Source organism: Rhamphochromis sp. 'chilingali', assembly GCF_963969265.1.
Source record: "Rhamphochromis sp. 'chilingali' genome assembly, chromosome: 2".
Lineage (NCBI taxonomy): Eukaryota > Metazoa > Chordata > Actinopteri > Cichliformes > Cichlidae > Rhamphochromis > Rhamphochromis sp. 'chilingali'.
The window spans coordinates 3,517,412-3,536,713 of NC_137930.1; the positions used below are offsets into that span (position 1 = coordinate 3,517,412).

Here is a 19,302-nt window from a genome sequence, read left to right on the forward strand (position 1 = left end):
AAATATGACATCCATCTCGAATATATGTGACGATAATGGAGAACGTACAACGGAGAACATATCTATTTATATTTCAAGCCACTATGTTTTGAAAGCTTTCATAATAAAGAAGAAACCACCTCGGTTGCTTTAAACAGATAAAAAAAAAGTTAACACAGCCGCTTGCAATGTATTTTGGCGACACCACCTGAACGGAGCATCAGGGCGGAACGCGTGCAGTTTAAAATGTGTGCAGCAACAGAACAGCTGTGAATCAAACAACCGATATAAATATGTACATTTGGTTTCTAAAGACAAAAAACATGTTACATTTCATTATGTATTTTATTTTAGTTTTCGCAATGTCTTTTATTTTTTCTGACTTTCGTAATGGACGCTGATTGGTCGGTTTAGAATTTACGACCACACCCATTCCCTTATTGTCACGTGCTTCCACACAATAACTACGAGTTTGAAGCACAAAAAACTTCAGTTTGTGTAAAACGGCCGGCTAGTTTTAATGCTCGAAGGCGACCCGAAACCAGGAGGGTAATGCTGGAAATTCTTTGCAGCTATTGGATTCATGCCTGAAAGCATAATGGCGGATGTCGTAAAACGTGGCTCATGGTCGAAAAAAAAAAACTATCCCCGACAGAATGATGTCAGTCAAAGTTTCTATACATATTATTAAAGGCATAAACTCGCTATTTTACCCGAGTATTTGGCTTCGACGGTTTAATATAATTTAATATAACTAATATGACTAATGATTAATATATATAATTCATCTTCTTGTTATCGTTCGAAATAAAAATAAAACGATTAACTTTTGCGCTTTTATGTTGAAGGAGCTGCTGTTCTCTGTCGGTAACTTGACTGTCGCCGCCATGACTGCAGACACGCGCAGAGCGGAAGTGCACAGAGGTTACAACGCTGATCAAATATTTAAGCTAAGCGAGTGTCCAGCTAACGTGGCTAAAATATAAATGACGACATTGCGAGAGACGAGTGTGTGGACTTCACCGAGTCCCTGCTAAAGTTGTCACTACAGTGAGGATGTGGTGGGAGTGTTCTTCTGACTGAGTCTCGTAACTGTTCTGCGGTACGGTTTAAAACTCCGGACATGCCTCGGCTTCCGCGGAACAGACTGTCTCCATGGATAGAGCGGCTCATCTTGAGCTACGGCAGCCAGGAAGAGCAGCAGGAGGAGGTGGGCAGCAGGTTGAAGGCTCATGTCATCGGTGTGGGTCAGATGTCCCAGTCCCAGGCGGGGAACACCGAGGGCCCCACCGGGTTGCTCTTCCTGTCTGATGGGGTACTCCAGATCCCAGCCGTCCTCACGGCGTCAGCCTGGGAGCATCTGCAGGAGCAGGAGGACCGTGAGTGCTTCAGCAGCCTACTCAACAGCACGGTTTGCATCCAGGACTACCGGCTGCAGTTCCACATGGCCTCAGAACAGACTAAATGCAGGTTCTTCCTATCAGTCGGAGAACTAGCTACAACCGCAGCAGGTCCAGTTAAAGACAACACTCCCTGCTGCACCACCCTGTCCTCTGTCAGGATGAAGATCTGTAAAACGTGGAGAGCTCTGCTGGGTCAGGAGGACTCTCAGAAGAGCCAGTGTGAATTTGACCTATCCGAGCTGCTGGGAGAGTGGCAGCACGACTGTCTGCAGGCTGTGCTGGAGGACGTCAGGGAGAAGCTGACAAGGGGACGCGCCGCGAGCCTGCAGCCCTCCACCTCCACCTGTCACTCCACGCAGACCTGCTCTAGCACACGCTGGGATGTGGACAGGATCAGATATAAGGGAGAGAAGTGTTTCAGTGTCCCTGTGAAATATCTCCTTATCCCAGAAGAAGACTCTCAGCAGGTCCAGACTCTAAAAAATGCTGAAAGCAGCACAGAGAGGATGGAGGAGGAGAATATACTGCAAGTCTGCAACCCTCCAGAGACCACGCAGCCCTCTGTTGATGATACACACTGGCAGATAGTTCAACCAGCAGCTGTACAAGGAGTTTGTGCATCCAGTGACAGCTCATCTCTTCCAATGGAGGACAGCCTGCTCCACGAGGATGTGATCACAGGTGGGACTGACGAGCCTTTGTCCAACCCGTGGAACATATTTTCTCCTCCTTGTATCTCCTCATCTTCTTCGGATGCATCTCCAGAAGCTACACCAAGCATCTCGCCGCACCCCGCCTCTGCTGCAGAATCCAAGCCTGATCCCGCCACCAGCACGCAGCTTCCTGCCCACCTGGTGGAGTCCAGCTACTTCCCACCCTACCAGAAACAGCTGACTGCCCTCCCCACCACTGCCACTTCCTCTTGTTCAGCTTCAGGCTCCATGATTGCTCCAGAAATGGAAAATCATCGCACCTGGACAGCACAGCAGAGCCTCCCACCTGTGGACCGAGAAAGGGAGGAGACAACTTTGACAAGACACGGAAAAGTTAAGAGAAAGCAAAGCGAGTCCACACCAGAAGCCCTCGACACCTCCACCTTGGCGGAGGACAAGGAGGCGGAGCTGAGCAGCAGTCCTCCATCGTGGCTCTTTGACACTTCGGTAGGAGGCTCCAGTGCCGAAGACGGCAGCAGTCCTAAACGGGCTTCAGGGAGTGTCCCGAGAAAAATTCCAAAGGTTCATCGCGACGGCAGGCCGTTCTCTTACTCGTACCGCGTGTGTGGACAGAATCTGCAGGACTTCAGTCGCTTCAGAATGACTGAATCTCTGCTGCACTGGGCTGTGAAGTATCTCGTGACTCCAAAGCAGACAGACAATCCTGCAAACGTAGCGTGAGCGGGCCTAGTTTACCTCTCGTCTGTCTTTAGTTCTGTTCTGGTATTGCTTCAGTTTGTCGGTTATGATGGTGTCCTCAGGCCGTTCTGATGGCCATTTCTGTTTGGGATGGTTTGGTTTATCAAACGAAGGTCCACATCAGCTGATGAGGGAATTTACAGCTGTTATTTATTTAGCTTTTATGAAGATTTCCTCATTTTCCAAGAACAAAATAAAAACAAAGTGCTGGCGTTTCAGTCAGAGCTTCCTAATTTAATGAGAAACTGATCTGATTTTGGTTTATTGAGCATATAAGACATCACCTTGGCTTGTAGGAAGTTAAAACTTAATTTGATTTATTTTTTTCCTGATATTTTGTATAAAAATTTGCAAACAGAAGAGGTTTGCATTTCACAAAAGCACATGACAGCAATGCCAAAGACACCGCACCGAAAATGTTTTGCACACACGGTCGATGTTTGTTTAACAATTTTTGGTGAGCTCTACACAAATAACAATGTTAAATCATCAATAAATACAATTACTGACCGAAATAAAGCCAAACGGCAGTTTTCTTTACACCTGAGCAGGAACGCCGTGCTTACACCGATGCACAAACTCGTCACACACTGTGAAACCATGCTTGTGTTTCATGCTGTGTGACGCTGTCACGGGTTAAAAATGAATATTTTCTCAGCCTCTAGATGCTAAAATGTCCAAATAAAACACGTTTGGAGTCTCGTTTCAATCATTTGCTGTTAAATGTTCTGTAAGTGCAGAGGTTGTGGCTTTGCTCTCTTTTGTGATTTCAGACCTTTCCTGTCTGTGATTAATGGAAATGTCACACGCTGCAATATTCAGCTGACATTAGTTTGATGTCAGAAGTCATCAGCAGCTGTTTGATTATCCATGAAAGCAAAAATGTAAAATATTTGATTGTTCCACATTTTGATAAATGAATATTTGTGACAGTTGAGTAAAAATCTGCGTTTTAAACTCTCTCCCCCCCCCAGTTTTCTGTTTTTCAGACAAAATTGATAAAAGAAAAATAAAACTTGGCAGATGAATGAAAAGGATGTTTGTAGTTTTCTCCATAGAACCGCCTCATGTCTCAGAGCATCGTTGGAGCTGTGCTTTTGTGTTTTTTCATTGTTCAGTGTGGAGATGATTAGAGCAGTATTAACAGTAGAAGCTCAGTTAGCAGCTTTATTATCTCACCTGCAGTAGAATTCTTGGACCCAAACCTCAGTCAAAGTCGTCATATTTGTAGAAAACAAAAAACTAGTAAAGCTGCATTAGTAGATATTTTTCTTTCTTTTAAACTTGGCAGCTTTTCAGTATCGATCCAGGCTCTCATGCAGCCATATTTCATGTTCTTCATCAGTATGAAGGCTCATAATCCTGAAAATCAGACTCCGTGTTTATTTCTGATCAAATATTCTGATTTCCTGGTTAAAGGTAAAAGAGTTGTTCTTTATTTGTCCAGGAGGTGTCGCTGAAGACCGTGCTTGTTAAAGTCGAGCTGATGCAGCGGTTCAGTAATGCGCACGTCAAAGCAAAAAATGTGAAGTGAACTAATCAAAACCTCACAAAGTGATGCTGGTAGGCAGAGGAGGGAGTTCACATTTCTCTCAGTCGAGACTAAACCTGAGTTTTTGCAGAGCTGTGCCTCCTATACGTGAGTATTTACTGTCACTAAAAGAAAAGGCAAAGAAGAAAACAATGTTGCCATTGTATGGAAGTTTTAGGAACTGAACAGTTTATGATAATAAGGAAATGAGAACAACCAATAAATAAATAACATACACAACTAAGTAAGTAAGCACCACAATTCAGCAGCTTGTAGAACCACCTTTGACAGTAATAATCTGAAGCAATCATTTTTTGCACGACCACAGCTCACATCATCGTGGAGGAATTTTGGTCCACTGTTCTTTACATCGTGGCTTCAGCCATCTGAAGGCCCACCACAGCATCTCAGTCAGGCTGAGGTCTGGACTCTGGGCCCTTACAGCAGGTCGATTCTTCTGGTCTAAGCTTTAGCTGTGGGACAGACGGGCTCACATCAGCCTCTAGAATACTTTGGCATACAGAGGAGTTTGTGGTCGACTCAGTGACATCAAGGTGCCCAAATCATCAGCTCGCCACCACCGTGCTGACAGTCGGTATATGTTTGTGCTGATAAGCTGTGTTTGACTTTCTCCAAACATCGCACTGTGCATGAGGACCAACTCGGCAGGAAACAGTAGAGGTTAGTTTTTGTTCATTTTAACAGGTGCCAAATAAATCAGATGATGGGATGTTTCAACAGAGGAAAGGATGACTGAACAGGATACAGACCCAGAGGCACAAGAAGTCAAGGAGCCCTGGTACAGAGAAAACTGAAAAGAGATGTGCACAAAAAGCCTCAAAATGACCAAAGTGAGGAGAAATATTAACAGAAGCTGATGCACCAATGAGTGTAAACAGAGTAAAAATGATCAGAAAAAGGTGCAATGTGACCCCCAAGAGACTGAAATGATGAAAAAGAGATAACTGTCTCCCCCTGGTGTCTACAAACAACCAGAGGCTGTAACTGTGAGAGGGCTATGCACACAACCATTCAGTAAACTGCATTTTATCAACACCTTTTTTTAAACTTTACTGAGTGTTCTAGATTGTTTTTAATTATCTGAAGACGACATAAAAAGCTCATTTTGCTCGTATAAGCAAATAAGAGGTGAGAAAAGAAACAATTTATTTTGGTTTACAGCAATTTGTGAAAGAAAGAAAGAACAAAAGGAAGATTAACAGCAGTTTCTGTATAACCACTGTGTAAAGAATGGTCACGTTTTCTTTTCAAAAACACAAAAATGTCTAAAGTGAGGAAAATGACACAAATGCAACACTGCAAATAGATGCAAAGTAACTAGAAAAGACACACAACACATCCTGGTATTTATTAGCTCCACCGAGGAGGTTATGTATTTGGTAGCATTTGTGTTTGCGTCATTGTGTTTTGAACGAATGACCTTTTAGAATGGGGGCGTGTTAACAATCCTTTAAAACACAGATGTCAAACTCCAGTCGTCGAGGGCCGATGTCCTGACACTTTTAAATGTCTCCCTGCAGCAACACACCTGAATAAAATTAGGAGGTCATTAGCAAGACTGGGCTGCATGCTGAGGTGGCAACCCCTAACCTTGCTCAAGTAAATTTACATAAATGTAAGTTTTTGGAAAAATGCACTTCTAAAAGTACTTTTATTGCATCATATTCATTCATTCATGAGCTGCTGTAACATGAATTAAATGGCTGAACTGCCACCTCAGCATGCAGTCAGGTCTTACTAATGACCTACTAATTTTATCCAGGTGTGTTGTTGCAGGGAGACATTTAAAAGTTTCGGCTCTTGGGGACTGGAGTTCACTACCTGTGCTTTAAAATGTGGCTTAACTCCACTGAGGTCTTCAAGGTCAACTTAATGATTTATTGGTCAACAATGGGCAAAAAGCCCAAATATTATGTAACATCTGAACTCTGACCTCTCCTCCCCCTCTCTACAAAGTACAACTTCTTAAAGTACGTTTAAAAAGAAAAATGTAAACTTACTTTTCCATCCACTTGTCCTTTTCAGGGTCGCTAGAGCCTATCCCAGCTGTCATAGGGCGAGAGGCAGGTTACATCCTGGACAGTCTGTTGCAGGGCTAACATATAGAGACAGACAACCATTCACATTCCCACCTATGGGCAATCTGGATTAATCAATTAACCTACCCCCACAAACTGCATGTCTGTGGACAGTGGGAGGAACCCACGCAAACACGGGGAGAACATGCAAACTCCACACAGAAAGCCCCGGCCTGATGGTGGAATTGAACTCAGGACCTTCTTGCTGTGCAGCAGTGCTGACCACCGTGCCACCGTGCTAGCCTTCAAAGCAAATACTGCAAGAGACAGCGCCTCCTCTCTGGGTGCTTCCTGTATTAGCTTTGCTTCATTTTCTCATTTTGAAGTTTTAAAAGCTTTCGATTTTTTTTTATGTGTAAAAACAACAGCTTTTGTTTTGCTGAATGGTTTCTTCTCTCGTGAGCCTCCTCGTCTGTGAGGTCTTGGCATCTTGCTTCCTGTTTTAATTTGAAGGTTAGATCTTCATGTGGCTTTCAGTGCTTTTGCTTCCATTCTTTTTTCCCCTCCCTCATTAGTGACTGACTGACTTCACCCACTCCTTATTTCACTCCTCTGCTGAGAAGAGTATTTCATCTGCGTCATTCTCCTCAGTCTTTGTCATTTCTACCGTCTTTGCTCTCCCTGTGGTTTGGAATTGTCCACTGAAGATGTGTTTTCTGAAATCTTGTGGTCGTTAAGGTGCTTTTTGACTTCCTGCAGATTCATTCTAGTTTTTTTCTGTTCTCGTCCTTCAGTTTCATCAGCCTACAGGTGAAAAACCGCTGCGAACAGATACAAAGTGTCTGCAAAGACACCCAATATTATAGCAAAGATGAACATGCAACTACATAGCAACACAAGCCATTTCCTGCATGTTGTTCCCCTTGTTCTCTCCAGCAATGAAGGATAAAATGCACTAGAATAAATCTTTACAAAAACCCAAATAAATACAGATTAAAGCTAATCTCAGTCTGAGATCATCACTGGAATCTCTTTTTGGTCTGGGACTAGGCTTAATCCAGGTCTGGGAGACTGGCTGAAACTGTGTCATGGACAATCCTGACATGGAAAAGATCGTAAAGAAAGCAGAAAGCAATCAGAAAGGAAAAACAAGTCAGCGCTCTGGCACCTCACGTCTAATAATCTGTTTCTAATAAAGCAACCCTACAACACTGAGTTTGGGGAGTCAATGCTCCTGATCTTTGGACACACAGTGCTGTTTTTGTGAACTCTCAAATAAAGGTTGTAACAGCTGGGCGACTGGGTGACATCACTGTCAATAAAACATCATGCTTGTGCATCTGCTGCTCGAACATAAAGTTGTAGATATCAAAATGCGTCCTGCAGAATTTCCACTAAAATGTCAGATCCTGAATCCCGCTCGCCGTGGCCCGCACTCGTCTCATACTTTCATGTTAGTTTAGTTTAATTTGCTAATGAATCACCGTCTGCTCAGAGAGAAACAGAGAAAAGACCAACTTCTGAGTTTATCCACTGAAAGCTCCAAGGCCTTAATGTAAGCAGGAGCCAGCTGTGCGCACTTGTAAAGTTGTTATAATCCTCCTCTGACCTATAAACAGGAAAATACATAATATAAAGCATCATGCTCACATCTACAAATAATACACTGTCCATGTTGTCCTTGTAAGGCAATACAGTCCCGAGTGGCTCCACGAAGCTTCTCCAAGGACAATTAAAGTCGGGTTTCATTTTGTTCCACTTTCATACGGACACGGTCAGAAAAGAACCTGAAGAAGCTGCAGTCGATGTGAAAACAAATATTCATTCAGAACTTTTCCACAGAGCAGAGAGTTGATTTGGTCACATCTGTAGGAGACATTTCAGTACTTACACAATTGTTTTATATGATTATACGTTGCTATTTTAATTCTCTGAGCCCTTCAGATTTTTTTAAATTAATACACTCTTTATCCATTATTATATAATTTGAAATTTTCATTGAGCGTTGTGTTCACCTCCCCTTATCTTCATGTTTAGTGTGAGCGTTTGGTTACTTCCTGTTTTACTTTGAAGGCTGACTTTCACGTGGGTCTTGGGTCATAGTCAGATACTCAAAAACAAAACAAAACAAAACAAAGAAATAAATGAAATAAGAAAAGAAGATACAAAAATCTTCCCACATCCTTTTCCTAATCAGTGTTTCCTTGATGGAAAACCCTATGAGGTCAGAGGAAGGTGTGAAGGAGACCTCATAATGACTGAGAACAGCGAGCCGTGGTTCTCCTACACCGGCCTCCTTAAACTGATGACGGATGTCTGACACGTTGAAATGATAATTTCCAGAAGATGAACTACAAAATTTACATTTTACTTCACGTCAAAAAGAGACTCACTTGTTAAAATTATCACTTAGCTACAAAATTTAGAATTTTAAAGGAAATACATGTACCTGAATGTAAAAAATAATATTAATGATAAGGCTGAAAATACATAACATTGTCACGATTCGTTGAAATGAAGCTTGCAAATGTGAAAAAAGCTGACTACATTTGCAATCATCATGTGCTGTTTATATTAACTGCGAGGCACTGCATGCATGACAATATGACCGGGGCTGAGCCCCCTAAAAGTTTGGTTCTAGAATCGCCCCTGGTTTTATACAAGACAGACATGAACTGGAAGAATCGACAGTGGACTGAAAACTGAACACATTACAAAGGCAAATTAAAATAATTTGTTCCTTTTCTTTTTGGGAAATGCGATTTGTATATTTGTGTAATAAGTTAATCTTGTAATATATTAAGGTCCCTATAGGTTTATGCATTGTTTGTGTAAGCATGCCCGCATGTTCTTGTGTCATCTTTCAATCAATAAAAAAATAAAAATAATATTGTCTTTGTACCTTACTGCTTGGTATCAAGAAATGTTTTAATAAAAATAATCTCAACATTAGCTGATCGCAATAAGTTGCAAATTTTGAGCTAATCATATAATTGTTTTTTTTAACGCCACCACCTACAAAACCCAGTCAATCGTTTTAGAGCAGCTGTCAGCCTGAAGTACTTATATTCCTGTTAAGCTGATCATTATTATTATACTGTCAGCCATGCCTGATTTATGCGCTCAGATATTCTTTGAAATGAAGTTTGCTGCAGAAATGTTCCCTCTGCGTCATTTGTGTTGGACTGGAAGCAAAACGAGAGTCTGACACGAGTGAAGAGAAATTGTTTAAGTTATTTTCCCTTTTATACACTTTGTTTTCATTCGAGTGAACTCACAGCAACTCCCAGAAAGGACTCGGCAATGTTTGCTTGTTCTCTCTGTGTGAGCAACTCTGAGCGTCAGGGGTGGACGTGATATTTCAAACAGCACATCAGTGCGTTTATGTATTGGGTGCCCGGAAATTTTTCCAAATAAACACAGCTTGATTCAACCTGGGTGGGCAGACTTATCAAGCGACTAATTCTATAAACAGATGAGGGAATAACCCGGCACCTCATTGGTTGTTGGGCAGAGGAGGGGGACATGAGGGAGTTTCAGCGCAATGAAATTTTAATTAATGTGGGTGGGCTAAGAGCAGCACCGACTGTTTATGATGGACAATTTATTTCCCAGTGCAAAGTCAACATAACACAGCAAACGTACAACAATTATTAACATTTTTCTGGGGCCCTCATGAGGCTGGAGAGTCAGTCAGTGGAGGAGTGGAGCTGCGGGAGCAGGCTCAACTTTCCCCGGGACACACTGCGGCTTTCCCGCCGTCATGACTCTCTACCACGGCCGTCTGCCGTCGCTCGGTGTGACATCTTCGGCTTTGAGCCTGTCCGCCCCCCCGCTGATCTACCTGTACGGAGGCGACAGCGGCGGGGTCGTGCCCACCGCCCTGAGCTTCGTGCCGGCCCGCCAGGAGCCCCCGCAGAAGCCGCCCTACAGCTACATCGCGCTCATCGCCATGGCCATCAAGAGCGCACCGGAACAGCGCGCCACGCTCAGCGGCATCTACCAGTTCATCATGGACCGATTCCCCTTCTATCACGACAACAAACAGGGCTGGCAGAACTCGATCCGTCACAACTTGTCCCTGAACGACTGCTTCATCAAGGTGCCCCGGGAGAAGGGCCGGCCGGGCAAAGGCAGCTACTGGACGTTGGACACCAAGTGTCTGGATATGTTTGAAAACGGCAACTACCGCCGGAGGAAGAGGAAGGCGAAGTGTCAGCAGGAGGCTCTGGACTCCAAGGCCACCGGGCACAAGCGCACCAAGGCCCCCGGGCAACCTAGGGACCCTCAGACCTCCCCGAAACATCAAGCTGGCTCGAGGGTAACAGAAGCACCCGCGAGGGATGAGGAGGAGGAGGCGAGGACGCCCGCAGACAGGAAACATATTCTTGGCGAGTTGAATCACGCGGAACAGCCGCAGAGCCCCTCCACGCAGAGACTTAAAGTGCCCCCCAACCAACACAGCAGTCAGGCCGCCGGCAGGGAGCTTCACGCCCCACAGCCCGAGCCGTGCTCCGCGCCGAAACGCGCTGCGCTGTGGACGGACGACGCTCATCTCCCAGACGAGACCCTTGACCCGAAATCAGAGGAGAGGAAGTCTGCGTTCAGCCAAAGAGAAAGAGGTCCTCTCTGCACCGTCAGCTGCGCAGGAAACACAAACTTGGCCGTACCTGCGCCAGACAGGCCGAAGGGGAACACACTGAGCAGGGACAAATCCAAAGGTTTCAGCATAGACAGTATTTTAGCGAAGAGCGAGGACGAAATACGAGGCAGCATCCTCGGCCTGCCGGCCGAGACATGCGCACAGGGCCAAAATCCGTCTTTCAGCGCGTCCGTGGTCCTCGGCGCGCGTCAGCATCAGTTGTATCAGATGGGATTCCCTTTCTGCTCTTACTTGTCGCTGTCCTAACCTGACAAAGTGCTGCATTTTAAATGACCGGCAGACTTTCGTGCGTTTTACGCACCAAACGCGTAAAAGTGTAAAGTCTGTGTTTAGCTTTACACGCAGAGACACGAAACAAGATCTCTGCCATCATCTACTTTAAAGTTCGGACAAAAATGAACAAAGAGCGTCAAGAAGACTTTTATCTTCATCTTTACGCATGCGTCATTTTCAGGTTTGTGATTATATTCAGTTTTTTCCTCCCAAATCTGTTGCTCCTCAGAAATTATGGCTGCACAAAACATAATGCTCAGTACAATAAAAGGATGTTGTCCCTGCCATGTAAATATTTACGGATATTCTCATATGCTACACTTTACTCATGATGGTGAAACCCCATAAAGCAAGAACAGTGCGTAATTTAAAAAAGAATTTTAATTGTCGTGACTGGGCCTGAAGATGCCGTACAATATGATGTTTAGTACTCAGTAATGATGTAACCAAAACCTATTATTATTTTCCACTCTGCTCTGGATTTGAACATTTATTTTACTGCAAAATAAAATTTAGCCAAAAATGTTGACGTGATTTATTTTAAATTGTGGTACGAAAGAATAAATAGAAACACTGCTGGAAAACTGCACCTTTGTTTCCCCCCCGTTGTTTTAAGAAAAATGAGACGACGTGTTTGGTTTTGTTCATTTTCATTAAAGTTTATGAGTTTAAAAAATGAAATAAAACCCATATCAGGGCTTTCACCAACAGAAACATCAGCAGCAACAGAACTGAAAAACTGGACACTGCCTTGTAGTTTAAGGACAGACAGACATTCCATTATTAAAAGTTGATGCTTATCTAAAAAATTATAACAAAGTTTCATTGAAATCAAAAACATGTACCGTTTGAGAACAGAGAGATACATTGTGCATTTACAGAATTCATAAAAATTCAATTAATAAAAAAACATGAAAATGTTCTGGGGAAACCAGAGAATGTAACTTCATATTTGTGAACACAGCAAAGTATTTAAATCATGTTTTTCCAAGTTGAGCGGCAGTAAGAATGTGCGGTGATGGTGCTTTATTTCAGTGGAATGAGAGAGCAGAGGCAGCCGGGCAGTTTTTGGAGGGCAGCTTTATAAATAAACATCATGCTGTGCTGCTCCCTGGTATTTGTTGAGGAGGACCGGCCCACCTTTGCATTTCATACGGTGAGAAAAGATTATCGACCGCAATGAAATGCAGTGCGATGTGATAAAAGGAATCAAAAGGCTTCCAGGTGGAGGAGGAAGCATTCATATGAACAGTGCCGAGCACAGAAAACAATTGTAGATCATGATTATGATCAGTAAGAGACACATCCATATAGTTTCTTCCACATCCAGCATTCATCCAGAGTCTGAAGCATTTAGATCATTTTATGTTTGGAACCAGCGGTTTCAGCTTTTGCCCACAAAGGGTTTGATTATAGAGCAGTCCAGGCTGGATGGTGACCTTGTGAAGGTGAAGCTTAAAGTAATTTACCAGTATTTATACATACTGTACGTGTGGATATATTTGGCACAGCCACACAGATCTGTGTGTGAAGGTGTTCTCCTAAATACCTGCTTAAATCAGTGCAATCAGTCATATGGTACACCCTGTGCAAGGTGGCAACACCAGGTCCCCCAGGCGCCCCCAAAAGTCCACAGTTTACTTATCATTTCAGCCTAATGATGATGATATATTAGCACAGTTTAGGTTAAATACATAGACCTTAAGTGCTTTATTTTCTGCTGAGCTTATTTGTTTAAGTTTGTGTTTCAAAGTGTGTTTTAATCAACACCCAGAAAACCAGGAACCATCCGTCAGTGAAAATGGGGAAAATCTTTGTTTTACTGAAGTTCACATAATCCAGAGTTTCAGCTGCAGCTGTCAAATTCACCAAATCTAGGACTACAAAAAGAAACGGCATGTTTTTATTGTTTGCAGCGCTGACCATGACCTAAACTCAACGTCCATTTATCAGCTTTCCTTGGGCCTTTAACCATGTCTGAGGTCACCTGCAAACAACATTTAGAAACACGTTTTTTGGTTCAACTGTTTCCACATCAAGAATGAGTTTGTAAAAATCACAGTAAATAATAATAAAAAAATCTAAATCTCAAAGGAACCAAACAACAAAAACAGTAATAATCCTATATAATAATTTTCTCATGTTTAAACTTTTTGTATTTTTTAATTCTGGTACCTTTTTCTCATTTATATTATTACATTAAGAGTTAAAGCTAAAACTTCAAACAGCACGAAAGGCAAATGAACAAAACAAATTCTCACCATAAAGCTGAAATATTAATACTAAATCATAAAAGTGTAAAATACTTATGACTTATGACTCCTCTCCAAACCAGCAGCTGTGATTCCATGCAGGTAAACGCAACGACACGCTGAAGCATTCACATAACTAACAGCTCAACACACTCCAGCTATTTTATTCATGCTCATGTGTTAATATAGAATTATGTAACACACAGCCTCATGTTTATTTAATTCTATATTTATACAAAACAATTATCATCATTTGTTGCAATCTATCTTATGTCTGTTTGCTCCATTAATACACAAGCTGGAGCAGTCTGCATCAGGCTGTAAATTCCCTCCTTGCATCCAGACAGATCCGGGCTGGAGTGTGACTGTTTCCTCAGGAATATCAAAATGATTTCTTCCACTTTCTCTTCTTTCAATTCAAGAAATTTTGAGCGCTCTCTCAATGGAGGAATTCTTCCAAAAATAATTAAATCTGGATCTGGATCAACAACAAAAGTTAATCACTTCTACATTTCTCCAAAAGCAGCTTCAGATGTTCAAATGCATCAAGCACTTTTTGAGTAAACTTATAGAAGAAGAATCAGCCCTGTTATCTCCACCCCTCTGTGGAGATAATAAGGACATCAGTCCTTTGCAATCCTGCAATTTGTAACATAATAACTTTGATCTGTATTTTTTTTTTAATGACAGAAAATGAAGGGCGTTTTCTGGTGTGTGTGTGGTTGGGGGGAGGGGGGGGGGGTTTCTAATATAACACATCCTGGAAAGTGTTTGGAAACGAACACATTTCTGCCATGATTGCAATCGGTTATTAAAATGCAACCTGCTTGATTTTCTAAACGCTTCAGTCCGTAGCGCACTCAGAGGTGGTACGACAGTGACTAAGCTGGACGCAGCATTTGTCCTGCTTCCTGTCTGCTGGGTGACGTGTGGCTGACGCACTCGTTTTTATAAGGTTGCTATTCACTTGAAAATTTACAGCTTTTGAAACAAAAGTGTCATTTATTGCTGAAGCGTTTTAAATTATGGAGACAAAGAGACTTCTTGTATTTCAAACTTCTCACAAGTATCTCTCATCCTTGCAGCCTGATTTTATCCATGTTAGACTGAAACAAAGTGTATTTAGCATTCCCGCCTTTAAAAAATAAAACACCTCACGTGCAAACATCTAAGATTTAAAATAAGGTTAGAATTATTGTGAAATATCACCTCATAAGTCTTCTTCACTGTGCACTGACCGTAGTCACTGGCTTCATACCTGCAGGAGCAACAAGGTCATGTAAGTGCCAAAGACTGCAGTTCCTCGAATGTCCACTTGAGGCCGTCTCCTCAAAAATGAGGCAACTCCCGTGTAACATGTTCATGTTTACAGCAGAAATAAAGACATTTACAGCCTGGATTAAAAACTACATCGAGTCACTGAACTGAATGTCCTGAAGGTGTTTGTGCTGCCGGAGCCTTTTGGACCATTTTACTGAATTATCTGACAAATAAAATGACTTGCTGTGAGGTGCAGGTATTTGTGTCCGCGTGTTGCCCCCAAACAGTTTATGATCGTAGCTTGATAACCAAGCTTGCTAGCATTAGCTGATAACTTCTACCTACAACAGCTGCGCGTGGCGTGGGTGCAAGGAACGTCACGGCAGTGACAGAGGCCGTATTTTCTGGATTTACTTCTCAGCAGGGCTCAGTTTACCTGGAAGAAGTGACGAGTTTAACGTACAGACACAGCTTGTGTTTCCTGGTTTCACCGCTAATGCTAACAGCTGAATAACAACCCTGCGTTTGCTCTGGACCGGGAGTCATAAATAGCTAATGAGAAGCCTTTTAAGGTCTGATGGTGCTGAAAGTCCCAAACGAGGGTCTGTGAGCGACTTGTTGTAGAATGACACCTGCAGGAAATCAGAGCGCTGTGCTGACAGCATCATTACAAACACAGAGCAGCCATGTCTAAATATAGGCCCGCCGCTCAGACTCACACTCCGCTGAAAAAGCTGCACTGTTTGAGGCTAGCGCTGTGCAAATCAGGAATGTTTGCTTGAAATAAATAAACTTGCCCACATTTGAGGAGAGGAACTCACAATCACAAGCATTTCCTGTGTATAGGATTCTTTTGGTCGGACGTGTAAATAAAACATGATGAAAACCTCAGAAGGGAAAGATGGCGAGAGAGGAGTGGAAAGAAGAGGAGTGACTGGACTCGACGCTCGGGCTCTCCGAGGTCTGGGTGCGTTTCATACCGACACATAAACCAGCGTAATTGGCTCCGCTGGTTCCTCGTCCTCCAGCGATTTCCAAAGTCTTCTGAAAACAAAGCAGATTAATAAATGTTGGTTATCTGATGGTGTCTGTGAGTGTTTGAACAGTAAGAGATCCTCCTGAGAAAGCAACTCAGACAAAAGGGAAATCCTGTCGCTTCTATTTATTATGCGAGAAAACAAACTTTGCTGATGGGCCGTGGTCACAGATCTTTAACATGCACGGAGCCAGCATTGGCACCGGGCTGAACTCTGCAGCAGGGACCTGGAGGTGGCTTCCAGTCCCTTCCTGTGAGAGGCTTTAGGATTGTGGACTATGCAGGATTTGCTCATCAGAGCAACTATGTGACACATTTCTTTTGAATGGAGCTCGTCATTGTCCTTTATGTCATCCTTCAGTCAAAGTGACATCGTCTTTAGATTGAATAAAATCGTGACTGGATTCGTGACTCCGTCCAGAAGAGCAGCGCAGACGGAAAACCCCCACAAAACCCCACTAATCATCCCACCATGTGGTTTGCGGCTCTGTGTTTCCATAAATGCATCTTGCCTCATTTTGCATACCGTTGTGTTTGTTTTTGTGTATCTTCTGTGTCTAGTTTTGTGTTTCTTTATGGCTTTTTATGTGTTTTGTACATCATTGTGGTCTTTTTGTTTGTCTATGACGTCCTTTTTTGGTCAATTTTTGTCTCATTTTGGTGTGTGGGTCATTCTGAGACTAAATCTGGTAGTTTTCTTTTGCTCATCTGTTTTGCATTTGCTTTTTGAGCTTATGTTTGTACTCGTCTTTTTTTGTAATTGTTTCACTCATTTTAACTTCTTATCACATTATTTCATCCATCTGCATGTCTTTATTTGGCAGCTAACTTTGGTCAGTGTGTGGTTGTTTGATGTCTGACTTTTTTGTGTCTTTTTCAGGTCCCTGTCTTTGTCTTTGCGTTTGTTTTACATCAGTTTCAAGTGGTTTTGCATTTTTTTTGTCTCTTTGTGGACATTTTGTGATCACTGTGTCTGTGGTTGTTTTCACATCTTTGTTGTTTTGTGTCATTTTAAGTCCTTTTTGTTTCTGAGGTTGTTTTTCCTTTTCTGTTTTTTTTTGTCTCTGTGTATTCTAAGAAATAAAAACAGTCTAACCCTTAAATCATTTTCGATTGTTGTCATGTCACACATTGTTCTTCACATTTCTATTCTTATTGTCAAAATCTCTTTAATCTGTCCTCTTCCTTCACTCTTTTTCTTTCTACCAGCCATAAAGGTAATGCATGTTTCCTTGGTCAGGACTGATTTTTTCCTTTTATTGAATCCAAACAAAGCAGAAGAGAAGGCATCACTTCCTGTCTGACAGAGCAGAAACACCCACCAGACCGTTGGTGTGTTTAGAACATTAAATGTAGAAGCTTTCATCAGGTTGAATCACTGTTCTGTTTAATAATCCATCGTACAGGACAGAGCAGCAAAATGGACTCATATTTATATGAAAGGGTTTCAGGTCGGCCCACGAAGACGTCCAAGGAAAGTGAGTGCAAAATTTACAAATGCTGAAAACTGAACAGAAATGATTTTATTGCCTGAGCGAGTTCTCTTTCAAATGGGCATGCAGAGTTTACTGTGCTTGTTTCATCTCAAACTTGTTACTTGGAAGAAGCAATCTAACCTTTCCTCCACCAACAAGTTAACATTTGCTTTAGCCTCACAGTAAAATGTGTCAACAGCAACTTTGCTCTCCAGTGTTAAACATATTTTTGTAATAGGGTTCTCATTAAATTATGAAATGCTTCTTTGTTTTCTATTGGCTCGCCCTGGCCTCATGTCTAATTTTTCTCAACTATAAAACCGTTGACCTGACTTTTGGTTCACATGTTCTTCCTCCCTCCTCCGGCTGAGTTGTAATCACTGTGATTCACACGGCACTAACTACACAGGACTTTAGCCAAACTGCATAACTCAGTTGTTATTGCGGCAAATAATAATCTAGTTCAATAAATCTTTAATTAAATCAATGTGGTGCAAAGGTGTCTCAATCAAATAAAATAATACATATTTCTCTGGAGTTTCAGGCTGCAGTGCTTTTTCTGAAGTGTGTATCTGCTAACTTACACGGAACATTTCTGTGTTGTTCCACAGTTCTGTGTTGCATATCATGGTAACCCTACAAGCATGCTCTCCATATGTGAATGTGTTTAATATGACGGGGATTAGAGCTGATCAAAGCACCAAAGCAGGGTTGGACCCAAATAATAATACAGACCACTCTGTTCACACAAACCTCCACAGCCTAACAATATTTAGATCTGTCGGTGTCATGCGTTTTACTAATATTACTACCATATAGTAAAATATAAAGAAATTCATCTTTAATTAGCGCGTAAATGAATCTCGAAATGCACATGCACAGTGATGGAGAAACTCTGTAACCTTTGTGTGCACCAGCTGCTTGAAAAGAACAGTTTTTATTACGTTTGTTACCAACATCATGGCAAAGTTTCATTTTCAGATATTACCTTTACACTGACATGTGCGCAGGAGTTATCCAGGATGGAGGCAAATGTGTGTGAACACTGAGGTTTCAGTGCCAGCAAAAGTTCAACTTAATCACAGGCAGAGATGGGCAGTAACGCGTTACAAGTAGGGCTGCCACAAACGATTATTTTGATAGTCAACTAGTCACTGATTATTTTTGCGATTAGTCGACTAATCAGATCATCATCCATTGGAGGTAAAACGTACAGCTTATTGCACCAGCAGCATCTGCTCTTATATAACTATCATTAGCTTACAGCTTTAACTGTTTAAGGTCTGTGCTAACTAAAAATAAAGACAAGATGATAGTTTATTAAATTTTAATGAAATTTGCAGATTGTTTCGGTGAAGTTTAATAAACTCCTTGCTATCTAAAATATAACAGGACACCGGAGTAAATTCTCGAGCATCTCACACTTCTGATGATCAGCTGTCTGCTTGACGTTTATTCAGCTGTGTAAAAACTATAACTTTAATCTCAGCCAAACCGATTTACTCAGGAACAAATTGTAACCGAGGACAAGGGATGAGTAAACGGGGCAAAGAAATAATTGATCATTTATTTATTACATGAGTTAAACATACAAATTCCCAGTCGTTTCCAAACAGGACTTACAACACATCCTGCTGATATCCCAGCTGCACATGAGACTTACCACACAAACTGTGCAAAATAACACTACAACCCGTCACACCCCGCTTAGTGACACTGCAATCGTGGCACACACTGCAAACAATTCGGGTCTCAGCGCAGCTGGGAATCAGTGCTATGTATGGCCTGTGATCTGAGAGATAAAGGGAAGTGGCACAAACAATTAAAATAAAAAAAACAAAAGAGAGGTTAGTCCGCCCTTACAAAACTTACTCTCAATCAATAACCGCCTCTACGGCTGGACGGACTAACCAAAACAAAATTACAAATCAATCAAAAGAACAAAAAAAAAAAAAGGACAGCAGAGAAAGCACAGCTGA

General features: G+C 42.2%; 2 protein-coding genes and 1 long non-coding RNA gene across 4 annotated transcripts; 2 read left to right on the top strand and 1 right to left on the bottom strand.

Annotated features, from left to right (window-relative positions):
* Positions 1 to 843: 843 nt before the first annotated feature.
* acd (ACD shelterin complex subunit and telomerase recruitment factor) lies at positions 844 to 3,814 on the top strand. The gene has a single exon (XM_080870634.1). The coding sequence runs from the start codon at positions 1,103 to 1,105 to the stop codon at positions 2,774 to 2,776; it is 1,674 nt and encodes a 557-aa protein (XP_080726760.1). The 5' UTR covers positions 844 to 1,102; the 3' UTR covers positions 2,777 to 3,814.
* Positions 3,815 to 10,003: 6,189 nt separating this feature from the next.
* foxl1 (forkhead box L1) lies at positions 10,004 to 11,762 on the top strand. Its single transcript, XM_080874972.1, has one exon. It carries the CDS (start codon positions 10,128 to 10,130, stop codon positions 11,271 to 11,273), a length of 1,146 nt encoding a protein of 381 aa, XP_080731098.1. The 5' UTR covers positions 10,004 to 10,127; the 3' UTR covers positions 11,274 to 11,762.
* A 242-nt stretch (positions 11,763 to 12,004) lies between these two features.
* LOC308391610 lies at positions 12,005 to 17,920 on the bottom strand. Of its 2 annotated transcripts, none has more exons than XR_013970666.1 (3): positions 15,249 to 17,920; positions 14,762 to 14,810; positions 12,005 to 13,287 (listed from the first exon to the last, which is right to left on the bottom strand). It is a non-coding gene; the product is annotated as an uncharacterized lncRNA (long non-coding RNA). The 2 variants fall into 2 exon arrangements; XR_013970667.1 differs by lacking the exon at positions 12,005 to 13,287 and adding an exon at positions 13,296 to 14,030.
* Positions 17,921 to 19,302: the final 1,382 nt, after the last annotated feature.